We start from the raw sequence: 13,876 nt of genomic DNA, 5'->3' as shown, positions 1-13,876 counted from the left end.
ACTAGCAATAGTTGTGAAAATTTGCTTTGTAGACACATTAACACCACATTTCTTTTAAATTTAATGGTTTCCATATTCTTCTCGGATGCGACTGGTATTCCTTACATAGAACAATAGACAGTTAAAGCCACCTGAAATGCAGCAATGAAAATGTAAAAAAATAATATCAAAGAGTCCACACTAATTTGAGAAAAAGCAGAACAGATGTATTTTCCAGTGATGTTACGAAAATGAAGCCCCTTCCTGCAGACGGCCCCCCTCTGCTCTGCATGGGATTCAGGAATTCTCATTGGAATCGGTGTAGTTAAATGGAACCAACATTTAATGGCTAATTTAGTGCTAGTAGGTATGTGATGTAAACTTTTCTGTTTCCAAATGCGGCAAGTTGTTGCTCATAAAACACTGCTGAATGTTGAAAATGGTGAGCAGGTTGGCCGTTAAGAAGGTTTCTTCACATGGACAGCTTTGTACATGAGGCAGGAGATTTAATATTTAAACCTAGCTTCCACTGCTAGCAAAGAATGAGTTACTTAACCTTCTATAACTCTTTCTGGAGGATACTCTACCTAACTGCAGATTCCTCACCTTAGAGTATACCCTAGGCTGGAGCTGGAGAATTCTGTAGATGTGCTCCAGTGCAGCTCTAGGTGGCATCGTGCAGCTCCTCACTGGCCCCATACTGCCCCAGAAGTGATGGAGTGTAGCCACATTTAAGTGCGACCCTTGCATACTGAAGGTCGTTTCTTTGTTTTGTTTTTTCTCCCTTTACGCACCCTCAAACACAAAACATGAACAATTGTTGATAATAGTGTGCTTAATACTAACCTAAGACATTTTTTAGATGTTATAAAGAGACCACTTCATAGAATGGGGGTGTAGGAAGTCAAAGAAGAATCTGTATTTACATAGAGTTTAAAACAGAAAGAACGTTACTGAAGCTAGGTAACGTGTTCTTCTGATGGATACCAACCACAGATCCCCCACTTTAGAACAGATACCAACACATGACCTCCCCAACAGGTAGTGTCTGTGGAGTTGGCCTAGACCAAATAGTCTTGCAGAACCAAGAGGGTGAAGTGTCCTTCCTGTCAGACCTGCCGGTCAAGGCAGTAGTGCTTTGGGAACACATACACCAAAGCCCATGTCACAACCTAGCACATATCAAGAACAGGCATTCCTGCCTGTGCCCCCGGTAGAATAGGCTCTCAGACAGCTGCTTGTTGGCCAATGCATAGCACACCCATCAAAGTGCATATCCATTAGCAAAGCCTGTATATACCAGAGAAACCTTTGGACCTCACCCAGGCAAGCCTACGAAGTACAACTCAGGAACTTACAATACTTCTCTGGTATTCAAGCCAGAGAGGCTCTGAGATCTTTGGGGATTGTCTGCCCGATTTCACTGGCCAAGTCCCAAAGGGCATGTGTGTACAGGCCCAGTAGAAAGACTGCGTTAATGGATCGCAGTGCAAGGCTGGCAGAGGGAAATATGTATTTACCAAAGACATCAAAGCTTTTGGATTCTCTATCTGGAGAACTGGTTGCAAATGAGATACGGCTCATCTTACTAGTCTAGGCATGTACAATGAGTCTCTCGGTAGTAGGGTGCCTTTTGAGGAAATCCAGGCACTAGGTGCTGGCCTGTGACATCCGGCCACCTACTGGCTAGTAGGCGGGGAAGAACATGTTTTTGGCCAGGTAGCACACAGTGTGTTTCTTGAGCTATCATTCAACAGGAGCAAAGGTGCATATGTTGCTGGCTCAGACATCAGAATTTCTGACAAATGATGTGTTTTATTCTCAGTGGAAGGCAGTTCTAATTCTAGTTTGTTGGCTGCCCTCCGAAGCACAACTGCAAATAGCCACTTTTTTCACTGGTGAGCCCGGCCCCATCTCCATCAGGTATCAAGCCCACTGGTGTTCTGTACCTCATGGTATAAGGCATAATTAGTAAAATGAGGGAGCAACAAGCTATCAACCTCACAATCATTATCACCAATATCCTGGGGTGTGCCTTGCATAGGCATAGAATCAGAGAAATAACCAAAAAGGTAATAATGAAGCTTCTGCTGATAGCTGCTACACGACAGAGGCACTGGATTAGAGTCAAGGTGCAGGACTACTGGATGCACTTTTGTAATTTTGTAGTGTGACATTTAACTCAGGGTACATGGGGATTAACTGAGGAATCAGCTCTGTGGTCGTTGGAGTACAACTTGCATTTTAACATACTCATACATTGTACTTGGAGTCAGAGTGGCGGGAAGGGGACAATTTCTGCTTCACTTTCTTCTGTTTGTGCTTGGACTTGGACTTCACCTTACCCACAGACTTAGAAGGGGACATGGAGTGCTTGCAGTAATCACCCTAGACCAGGACTGTGCCTATATCTTGGAGCAGGTGTGGGACCTGCATGAAGCCTGCAACTTCTTCTTGTGTTCTGTGACATATAACTTCACCGCTCAACTCAGGGCCAGATTTGCATCACAGCGGGCAGCCTGCCATTGGGATAAAGTAAATTACTCAATCCCCATGGTGTAAAAAATGACTGCCAAGTAGGCAGTCATTTATAAAAGTATTGGCCGGATCCTCCATCACAGCAGTTCCTGTCAATGCATATTACTCTGTACTATGGGACTGCATCAGCAGGACGCAGGCTTGTAGAACAGAGTAATTATGTTTTTTTCCTTTACAAGAAGAAAATCCTGAAACAGGATTTTCTTTTTGTCAAGAAAACATATAATGTTCCCCTTGCTATGTGAATCATTTCTCATGGCGTGGAGAACCTAGCGGTAAGAAGCAGTAAAAAAATGAATACATGTCTGCCCATCTAAATTAGGCAGACGGACATGTAGCTATTACTCTGATGGCCGCGGTGGAGACAGAGTAGTCTTTGCCGTGGCCAAACTTAAGGTCTGCCCACAATTAAATTTGGCGGGCGGACCACTATATCGACAGGAGGGAACTCCATCACCATTGCAATGGAGTACGCTCTCCACCAATATATAATTTAGACCCTTGGAGTCATGTTAAGAGCCAAGGCACAAAAGGCACAACCCATGCTGGTCTGTGACCGAAATCTGCTTTCTGCACTCAAAGCATGTTTTAAATCCTGTTGTTTTCAGTTGGGAGACTTCACTAGCACACTGGATGAATTTTAAAGTCATCAGAAGACCGCCAAAGTCTGGAACAGATTCCGACTATGTGTCAAAAATCACTAAAGGGCACAACATGAAAGGGACTGATGTCAGCATGCATGGATGGTGTTTACATGCTGTTCCACTCTGTCACTTCTGTAGAGGTATGACACCGGCATGGAGCTCTAAGAACTAAGAGGATTAATGAGTCAAGCAATTTTTTATTCAAATGAAGACTCCAAAGCTGAGAAGAAATTTGGTACCAAAAATATTCTTTCACTTGTTCTGCAGTCATTTTATCACGATCCCTCACCGCTTCTCAGGACACAACTAGATCTCCGTTCTGTCAGGTAGCAATTGAAAATACACATCTTCCAACTTCATCTCAACTAGATTTGCACTTAGTTACTTCTCTCTTGTGTATCCTTTAGTTGTGTCCCTTCATTTGAGTCTGGTGTTTCAAGCCTCTCTATTCAATTGACAAAACACTACCTCTTCTATGTAATTTTGCAAAGTTAAATGTCAAACACACAAATGATTTTCAGGCACAGTAGCTCTATAGAAAGACGGAAATACACAAATAAAGACATACAATTTTCCTTATCTGTATCTCCTATTTACAACAAATGTGTTCTGGCCTTTATAGGTCTGAATCTGGACATTTGTTACGTTTCACATATGGAACATCTTGAAGGGAATGGGATTGAGCCAGTGCTCCTTAAAATAATTATGCTTTACATGAAAATTCGAGGAGTATGGCAGTGGTGTGTCTTGGTTGCCTTTTTCTTTAACATTCATGTGAATTACCTAACAAAGCTACACAATGTCACCTCTGATACTCCAATTCACCTGCTGCTCAGTATGAATGATGCAGTTCTTCTTTCTTGAAACCCTGTTGGCCTCCACTTTTTGGTGACAGCCTTTATCTCTTGTATGGACTATAAGCAGCTCTCTAATAATACTAAGGAATAAAAAGGTTTTTAATTGTGGTAAATTCAATGTAAGGGACCGGATTTCAAGTTGGGCAGTTAATCCCATCCGGTGCATAATCGCTGTTTACGCATAGGACAGAATTAGGAGATTGGTTTTATTTAATACATCTGATAATTATTGGATGCGTTACATAACCCAATATTCATTACATTCTGGCCTGATCAAACCTGCTGAAATTCAATAGAAGGAAAACATATGGTATTAAACACCAAAATCCTCATGTTATTACCCATAAACTCATAGTAGATGTTATTTATCGCACCCAATACATAACGTACCCCGTAGTATTGTTATTTATGAGGGATAATAAATATTGACTCAACTTGTAATCACATAAAGAAAGGGGGGGGGGGCTGTTCTCCAGTGGAACTAGGGTATACAACCATCAATACAAGAGATGTCCCAGAGGCAAGAATTTGAGAAAGATTAAATTAATGGGCAGGGGAACAGAGTCCTGCTGTCACAATGACAAATACACAGAGTTATTCAGTGTTAATGATTAAATATATCAAATTATTCTGGTGACAATTCCAAGCAATGTTAAGGTGCTATATGTGACAGCTCAGTGCAAAGGAAGGTAAGAGACAAAAAAGTGCAAGAATACATACAGTGCACATAGCACAAAGTACTCTCAACCAACATGACAATACTTAGACATGGAGGAACCAAAGATTGAATCAAATCAAAGTATATTACTCAAAATAGTTCTTCCATTAAAGAATAAGTGGTCAAGACACAACAGATGAAGTTTCGACCCCAAGGAAATTATTTAACAGGCTCTTCTTCAGGACAGATGTAGCAACCTGACCAAGCAAGAAGCTGTGTCTCTCAAATGAGACCATCAAAGATGAAATAGAGCTGCCAAGGGCATACACAAAGAAGAAGAAGAATGGCCATGGCACTTTCCTGTACTGCAAAGTCACAGCTCGTTAGTCTATGTGTTCGACCCATCAACTTGTGATCAGGCCCAAGGACAATATCTTGCAAGTTAAATCCCTTTGAAGAAGGTGTCTTTTTGAGTGATCTACGTATTCAGTTTATTAACTCCCAGACTTTGTCCACAAGGGTTGTGTGCTATCAAACATTATTGACCAAAACAATTGAGCTGTGATTCACTTTGGCAAAGGAATAGTGGGAAGCCAGTGGATGCCTTTTTGCAGGTTTACAGGGCAAAATGTGCTAGCTGGTCTATTAATGGCAGTGGTCTAAGGAGTTTCATACCTGCAAATCCCTTTTAACGAGAGGAAAATTGATTTCTCCATAAACAGTTGGAGAGCAAAGGGGGGGCAGCGTCAGCATTAACCTTTGCCTTTTATCAGTAACTGACCTACTACTCCTGCATTAGTTAATGGAATGAGACTGCCCAATCCTTTTTTGGACTGACATCTTTACTAGCTGTCATACCCCTTTGACTGAATCATTAAAATTGGAATCAAGAAGGCTTCAGGCAGTTGGGAATCATGAACATATTAACTTGATTGGTATAAATAAAATAAAAACTGACTTATGTGGACACATCTGCTATTTTCTCAAATTAAAGGGGTCTCATTAAATCCGACAACACTACTAAACTTTCGGTTTTTGGCCACTTTTCAAGGTCAAATGGAAACACTTAAAATTCATAAAGTTCTGGTTAGGGTACATATGTTTAATAAAACCTGAGACATACTTGTTTGTGGTTAACAGTTTCGAGGCAAGGAACTTGCTCCTCAAGGTTTGTATGGACTTGCTCTTTTTAAGAGGCAGTTGTACACAGTGGTAAATATCTCCTCTCTCCCTGAACCAGCTGTGAAGCTGTGATTCCACGTCGATTTAGACTGCAATACATTTTGGTTTCTGCAAGTTTTATTCCAGTGTGCAAACCAATGCAGACGCATTTTTGTTAGGTTAATGAGACTGCAAGATGACCTAAGTGCATGCTAGAAGGAGAAACCAAATTCATTCTGGATAATTGGTGATTAATGACTTTTTATATCTCACGACTCAAAAGGAGATGTTACATCCAATTCCTATGAAGCATGTCTAGGTTTGCTGCTATTTGAAATAACTTCTGGATTTGTACTGTGTACCATGTTTTAATATTTTTGTAGTTGTTGATAGTCGTATTTAGTACTTTGTGGCTTTTGTACTACTTTTATGACATGCATTTAAATTTGTGATCAAACTATAGTGACTGGCTGACTAAGGGCTTATTTACAATATTATGAGACCTTATCTTAACTCTTAATTAATGATTATAGAACCATGGGCCAATGTGACGTTGCTGTACACAAATAACATATAGGTTATGCACATTTGTAGAAAGAATGGCATTGCCTAACTTGAAAAATAACCTAGTGTGTCTAAATGTCTAATTAGTCCAAGTGGCTGCTGGTGGGGTGATGGTGCTCATGAACAATAGGGGACACCTTAGAACACTGTGCATTACATCAGGTTATTAGAGCACTCTAAGTAACGGAGAAATGTGAGATCTTGACTGTATCAATACCTTTCTCCTCTTTTGTGATAAACTTCTTACAGAGTTAGCTGGGGATGAGTGGCCTTTGGACTCGCAGGATGCAGATACAGTGGAGTTTGACCCAATGTAGCTGCTATTTGCTGAAACACTGACATTTGACTTCCAGGATATTCCAGGCAGTGGGTTTCCTGTTGATAGTAAACACATTTACATTCATTTTATTACAAAGAAAGAACATCTACTGATAGTGAGCATCTCTATTATAAGCATCTATGCTCTCAGCTCAGAGATTCTTTCTAGTGAACCTGGTTAAAAGCTCTATGGAATGCAGACTCTCCACTGAGTAAATAAAGAAACTTCAATTTCAGCAGTCCTGAAAAGTGCCTTGAATCACGGCAAGATTTTCCTTGTCAGTGTACATGAATGCCATCATGAATTCTAGGCATGGGCTCATATAACAGCACATGTAGTGTTGATTCTAGGAGGACATTTGTGAGCTAACACTCTGGGCACAGGTGCTATTCACAACCTTGTAGAACAATCTTAGGAAGCACTGTAAGTGCATATGGTTTTCAGACTCTACAAGGCCCTTTGCAGACGGCACGTTAGCACACATAGGGGGTCATTCTGACCCCGGCGGTCATAGACCGCCGGGGCCAGGGTTGGCGGGAGCACCGCCAATAGGCTGGAGGTGCCCCACAGGGCATTCTGACCGCGCAGTTTGGCCGTGGTCAGAAGTGGAAAAACGTTTTCCGCTGCCCAAAAGAATCCTCCATGGCGGCGCAGCTCGCTGCGCCGCCATGGGGATTCTGACACCCCATACCGCCATCCTGTTCCTGGCGGCTCTGCCGCCAGGAACAGGATGGCGGTATGGGGTGTCGTGGGGCCCCTGGGGGCCCCTGCAGTGCCCATGCCAATGGCATGGGCACTGCAGGGGGCCCCGTAAGAGGGCCCCACTTTGAATTTCACTGTCTGCATTGCAGACAGTGAAATTCGCGACGGGTGCAACTGCACCCGTCGCACCTTCCCACTCCGCCAGCTCCATTCAGAGCCGGCGTCCTCGTGGGAAGGTCGTTTTCCACTGGGCTGGCGGGCGGCCTTTTGGCGGTCGCCCGCCAGCCCAGTGGAAAACCCAGAATCACCGCAGCGGTCTGACGACCGCGGTGCGGTGTTCTGGCGGGGGTACTTTGGCGGGCGGCCTCCGCCGCCCGCCAAGGTAAGAATCACCCCCAGAATCTACATAATGCAAACAGACCTACAGAGTGCACTCATGGTGCATGTGGTCAGCTAGGATTTCTCAATCTTTCCTAGGGATTCCTTTGAGATTACACATGTTGATGCAATGCAGATGAAGTATGTTTTATGAATGAACATATTCTGTTATTCCTGTGAATAGCTTTCTTGGCACTGCTTTGAATGCTAACGCTCTAATGGTGATCTTAGGTTGTTCTGAATTACTAATAAGTATTTTCTTAGGTGATGAACTTCTGTTCTGGTGACTCGGTGTGCCTTCAAATGAAGTATTAATAATGGTAACGAGCATTTTGCACCAGAAGGTCACGTCTCTCAACTGTTCAGACTTCACTTAATTTGTTGAATTTACCATTGCTATGAATGTGCTTGTTCTGTTGAGAATAACAGTGGTTTTCAAGAATGGCTGTCAGTGCACTCTGCATAAATGTCATGTGCAATCTACAAGGCATGTCCAAGCACTTCTTAATTAGTGCTTGTTCTTTCAGGTCTAATGACAGATGGATTAATACCTTGTTGGTGTCCTATGCAGGAAAGTATCAGTGACAAACTCTCTGGGATGTGATTGAATTCTCTTGTCTCAGCAGAATATGGCTGATACATACATACCTGTAGATTGGCATGAATCACTGGGTACAGATCCTGTTTCAAGAAAAAAAAACTTTTTGAGTTGGAAGAGCAGCACCATTATTTAGCACAAACAGACGCAGAAGAAAAATAAATGTGTCTGTGAGACTTTTAATTGTGTGTAATTTAAAGAAATGGTATAGATTGTAGGAGCACCAGACCAGAGATGTCTGCATGTGCATGAAATGAAAAAGATCAGGTTACAGACACTCAAGGTGTGCCTATGTATGTGCATAGACAGGGTACACCAAGATGTGTGTATGTGCCAGTGTGCAAGTGCTTGATTCAGTTGGGCGCCAAGTCCAAGTTAGTTCCTGTAAATGCAGGTACAGCTGGTCCCAAGTAATTCATAAATCTTGTGTTCTTTCCACAACAGACATGCACCAACATTCGAAGAGTGCTGTTCATGCAAAGTATATTGCTTGTGCAACCAGAAGGTGCGTTTATGCTCAGCTCGAACCTTGCTGATGTAGGGCACCATTTTGTGATTTTAGTACAATTTAAAAACAATAATATCACATAGTTATAATAAATGTGAGCAAAATACTAATACAAATCAACTCCTCAATTCATAATAATGTCTAAATTAATTAGAAATAAAAGTAAAAGATAAAGATCAACAGAAATATTAACAAGCCCAAATGCGCAAGTAATTCTTCATTCAGGTTTAATAAATATCGTCATAAACTTAAATATTTGACAAGCCTTAATTTCTCCTGGAGTATTAAGAGGTATTGAATCAGCTGCAAAATATTTTAAATCATCACATTATCTCTTGTTTGATTGATAGAAATGTCTTGAAACAGGATAAGATTCTTCTCAAATGCTGAAATATTCATTCTTTGTACAGGTAGAATAGTGGTACCAATATAGAATTTGGAGCAAGGGCAAGTCAAAGCATAAGTCACCTGATTGCTTTTCCAGGTTATGTCTGTACTAATCCTAATTTTCTTCCTCATTAAAAGCTTATCTACTTCAGTTATGTTGAGCCTTGTTTGCACTTCTACTCCATAAAAAAGCTGGGTTTACTTTTCAGCCGTGTGCTGCATTTGTCACCTTTTCTGAACTCACTTCTACCTAATCTGTCCTTCAAAAATCGATCCTGAAATTTCCTAGTTAAAGTATGAAACCCACAATGCATACCGTAACTCACATACCTGGCATGCTTAATATATCCCTTAGCCGATGGAGGTAAAAATACATGCTGACACAAACAGAAAAGCATGGCAAGAGTACGAGTTATGGTGTATAATGTGAGTTGCACACTATAACTGGTGATTTTTTTAGGGCTTTATCAGTTTTGGATTGGCTGAACCATAACTGGCTAATAACAGTGTTTTATGTTTCAGTACACACATTTACATATATATATATATATATATATATACACACACACATATGTGTATATATATACACACATATGTGTGTATATATATATATATATATATATATATATATATATACTTTTTTTTTTTTTAAAGGTCGACAGGTTTGTAAATGTCACCAGGACCCCAAAGTGGAAATATCAGACCATCTTACATGGTTATCCGTTGTGTATTTTTCGTAATGAATATTATTTTTCATGTCTTTCACTGCTGTACATTAAAGATAATTTAGTAAACTGGTACTATTTATAATGTGTTCATAATATGTTTTATTTTGCTATAACTGAAATGAAAACGAAAAGCAGTATTTTATTTAAAAACACACTCTCTTGTTTAACAATACGAATATCACTTTCAAAGTAGATAGTGGAAACATACTTAATCCTTAAATAAAAATGAATGTAAATACTCTTGTATATTTTAAATGTAACTGCATGTTGTACCACTTTTTATTTTCTGACCATATTTTGAAATGGAATTTCAAATTATTATTTGTAAATAGATTGCACTTTTACAGAGAGATAGTTACTAGTGTAGTTTGCTTTTATTTATATTTAATGTTTTTATTGTTCTGAAGCTTCCTTATATTGTGCTGTATTTCAGTGGCAGTTCATTTGTACAAGGTGACTAGCTTTTTCCTGTCAGCAGTTAATTTAAGCACTCAGAGAGATAGAATATGCTCTTGTAAATCAGCTGGATTATTGTTTCTCTAAGGCTGATGAACACTCTCAGTGCTTAGCTTTAGATTGTCCCACGCTCAACTTGTAAATTGGTGGCTTTATAATAGTCTCCTTTGCTGGGCCAAAAAGGAGAATGCAGTGTAAGAAATTTAGAAATTTTCTTCCACTGGAATGATTTCAATGGCAATGTATGCTCCCAAGCGTAGAAAATTAGCACTGATGCTCAGCAATGAAAGCCATTGTGGAGAAAGTAAAGAAAATATTCTAATTTTTTTGTGAAATGCACTTTGAAGAGTGTTACCAGACAATGGAAAAAGCTTTGATTTAAAGACAGAAAATATTTACTTCCTAATTTTGTTTATTTTGCCAAATGCATTTTAAAGCTGATTTTCATTCTGATAAAATAATCTGTGAAATATGGGCAATATTTCACAGGGAGATGGGAAATTCTTATTTTGAAACTACCAAGATGCATTTATTTTTTATTTTTTTATTTAATGCGTTTTTATATAGCGCAGACTTTACCCGAAGGTGTCAGAGCGCTTCACAATAGGCAAAGTAAAGATACAAGAGGAGAGGAATTACAAGTGAGCCTGTTACAAACGCAAACGTTACATTACGTTACATTACATGAGGCAATACGAAAGGAGAAAGGAGAAAGTGACGTGTGCAGGTTACAAGAGCAAATAAAGTACGAGTAGAGGAAAAAAAAAAAAAAAAAAAAAAAATAGCAATAAACGGTAGACACTCAAAACACCAAAACAATAGTTACGTTACATGAGGCAGTGGTGGCCGTTGTGCATGTATCAAAAGCAAACAAGATAAAAGAGGTAGAAAATGATACGTTGTAAAATGAAAGGTGCCGTGTGCATGATACAAAAGAGTACAAAATACAGGTAGAGGTAAAACTGCACTAAATGGCAGACACTCAAAACACAAAAACACCCTGGGAAGGCACTTCTATAGGCATGGAGAACAGAATTTCCTATAATGGAAGGACTTCCTTCAGAAAATAGAGGGCTTGAATTAAATTTGGAAGTGTCTTTGAAGGAGGAGAGCTTTGAGGTCAGTTTTGAAGGCCTGGGAAGAGGTGGTGGTCCGAAGCTGAGGCGGAAGTGAGTTCCAGATTCTCACTGCGTTGCCTGAAAAGGATTGGGCCATCGATCTTTCCTTCTTGAAAATGGGAGGTTCAAGCAATAACTTTTCTGCATTACGTGATGGTCTGGAGCCCCCAGAGAGTTTCAGTTTATTCACCAGGTAGCGAGGGGAGGAGGAGTGCAAGGCTTTGTGGGTGATACATGCAGTTTTGTAGATAGATCTTGCCTCTATGGGAAGCCAACGGAGGGTGGATAAAATGGGTGTAATGTGGTCACTTCTTTTGGCCCCATATATGAAACGAGCTGCTGAATGGAGAATAGACTTCAGGGGGGAAAGGTGGGATTTGGGAAGGCCAGTAAGAAGAGAGTTGCAGTAGTCCAATCTGGAGAGAACCAGCGATTGGACCAGGGTTATAAGGTCGTGCTCCGGGAAGAAGCGACAAATTCCCCAAAGAAGGCGCAGTTGGTGTTGAGCAGACTTTGCAATGGAGTCGATGTGGGAGAGTAGATTGAGTAGTTGAGTAGTTGAGTTGATGCATACAATAAAACAGGCAAATTGTGTGTATAGTCAAATGTACATTAAGCTTTCCATTTAAATTCCATAAACCTCAAGGTTTTGGCATGCCAGTTTCATGTAGAGGGGGTTGGGCAACATAAGTGGGGCAACACCAATGTTAATTCCCATAAGAACCTTTACATAACAGCAAAAACTAGCTGAATAGAATTTATCAAAATCTGAAATGAAACTAGAAATGTAGGGGAGATTTTGCTTTCTTTGGTGTTTATCCATTAAGTGGTTTTTGAGAAAAGTACTTTAGAAAAAGATGCTAGGTGAGCTTTAAAGGTTTGATTGAAAAAAATACTTTACTGTATCTTGAGCATTAGTTAATGGCCATTTTACACATACAGATCCATTGAGGTTAATAGATTTGAAAACTAAACAATTCCAGTTGGAAGAGGAAGCACTTTGTCTTTATCCAGTGTGTGAATCATGAGCCATCAACGGATTCAATGATCTGTGCAACTTGATTGGCTTGGACAGAAGAAAATGTTTGTAGCAGCCATTAAAGAATGCTAGGCACTGAAGCCTACATCTTGAAAAAACTGACAGTAGAAGTATCAACTCATCTACATTTAGGTTTGTGGGTTCAGCAAATATGTGGGCATATTTAGAAAAACAACATTGTTTTTCAAATTCTAAAAAACATCAAAATAAACAAAAGTTTGAAGTGCAAATATGCTTTCAAACAACATGCACAATAAGCACTGTGGCACTGGGACCAAAGGCCAAGCATATCCTGGGTTTCCCATCTGTGTCAATGTAGTGGACTTTCCTCTATCCTTTGACACACTAAATATTAAATTATATAAGTCACAAGGAAACTCATACAATTCAGCAAGTTTAACCCTTCAATCTTAAGTCTAGCTGTGGATTTTAACGGCTTTATACCCAGAGAGACACAAATAATAGCACTCATAAAAAGTTTATTCGCACACATGTCCCTCTTTAGGAAAGGAAGACATTTTTGTGTAGCCTGTCACTGATCGGTTTGTATGCATTTTTAACATTTGCTATAGAAATACTGTTTATTTACTCTGCTTGCTCTAGCACTTGTATAAACTACTGAAGATTAGAGTTTCCACCCCTATTAAGATTGTAAGTCACATGTTTGAATACGAGAACTGCAGAAGACAATACAACATAAGTTAACATGACACAATGAATACATCATAATAGAACATTGTATTATGTTATATAACATCTTGAGCATCAATGTGTTAAACCACAATTTTCAATAGATTTTTCGACAGCAATTGCAAATGTCAGACAGTATAAAACTCAACACACATCCTTACCCTTCTGGCAGGCAACTGATGAAGAAAAGTCTGTTACTCCTGAGGGTCTCTGGTGGAGTCTTTCTCTGATCATCTGGCTCTTGCTGAGCTGGGACACTGCACTGTCCTTTATGGCTGTATCTTCCATCTGTAAAATATTGTCAAGCTAAACTAAACCGCATTACAGAGGGCACTGCCAGCAGAATCCAATAGGAATGAAACAAACACCTAAAGCATCTAACAATTTTGCCTCTCACCTTAAGGCTTGAAGTGTTTCAGTAATGTCCCAATTACAAATAGTAATTTTAATTACTCTGGGTCCTAGTCTTCCTTTCTGTATTCAGGACAGTAGACCTAACCCTATATATAATCAGTGGGAAGAAAGTTAAACTGAACACACACACACACATAT

The 13,876-nt window shown here is 39.9% G+C and overlaps 1 protein-coding gene across 1 annotated transcript in view; it reads right to left on the bottom strand.

Moving 5' to 3' along the window:
- Positions 1 to 13,876, bottom strand: part of FRMPD2 (FERM and PDZ domain containing 2) — a 393,759-nt gene that overhangs the window by 312,990 nt on the left and 66,893 nt on the right. The window contains exons 6-8 of the mRNA XM_069240896.1: positions 13,486 to 13,612; positions 8,449 to 8,481; positions 6,619 to 6,776 (exon numbers count right to left, since the gene is read on the bottom strand). Coding sequence (XP_069096997.1) covers positions 6,619 to 6,776; positions 8,449 to 8,481; positions 13,486 to 13,612 — 318 coding nt within the window. The remainder of the gene's footprint in view (positions 1 to 6,618; positions 6,777 to 8,448; positions 8,482 to 13,485; positions 13,613 to 13,876) is intronic.

Source organism: Pleurodeles waltl, chromosome 6 (assembly GCF_031143425.1).
Source record: "Pleurodeles waltl isolate 20211129_DDA chromosome 6, aPleWal1.hap1.20221129, whole genome shotgun sequence".
NCBI classification, from domain to species: Eukaryota; Metazoa; Chordata; class Amphibia; order Caudata; family Salamandridae; genus Pleurodeles; species Pleurodeles waltl.
The sequence above is the reverse complement of the archived record's forward strand: the minus strand, read 5'-3'. Positions and strand labels throughout refer to the sequence as shown.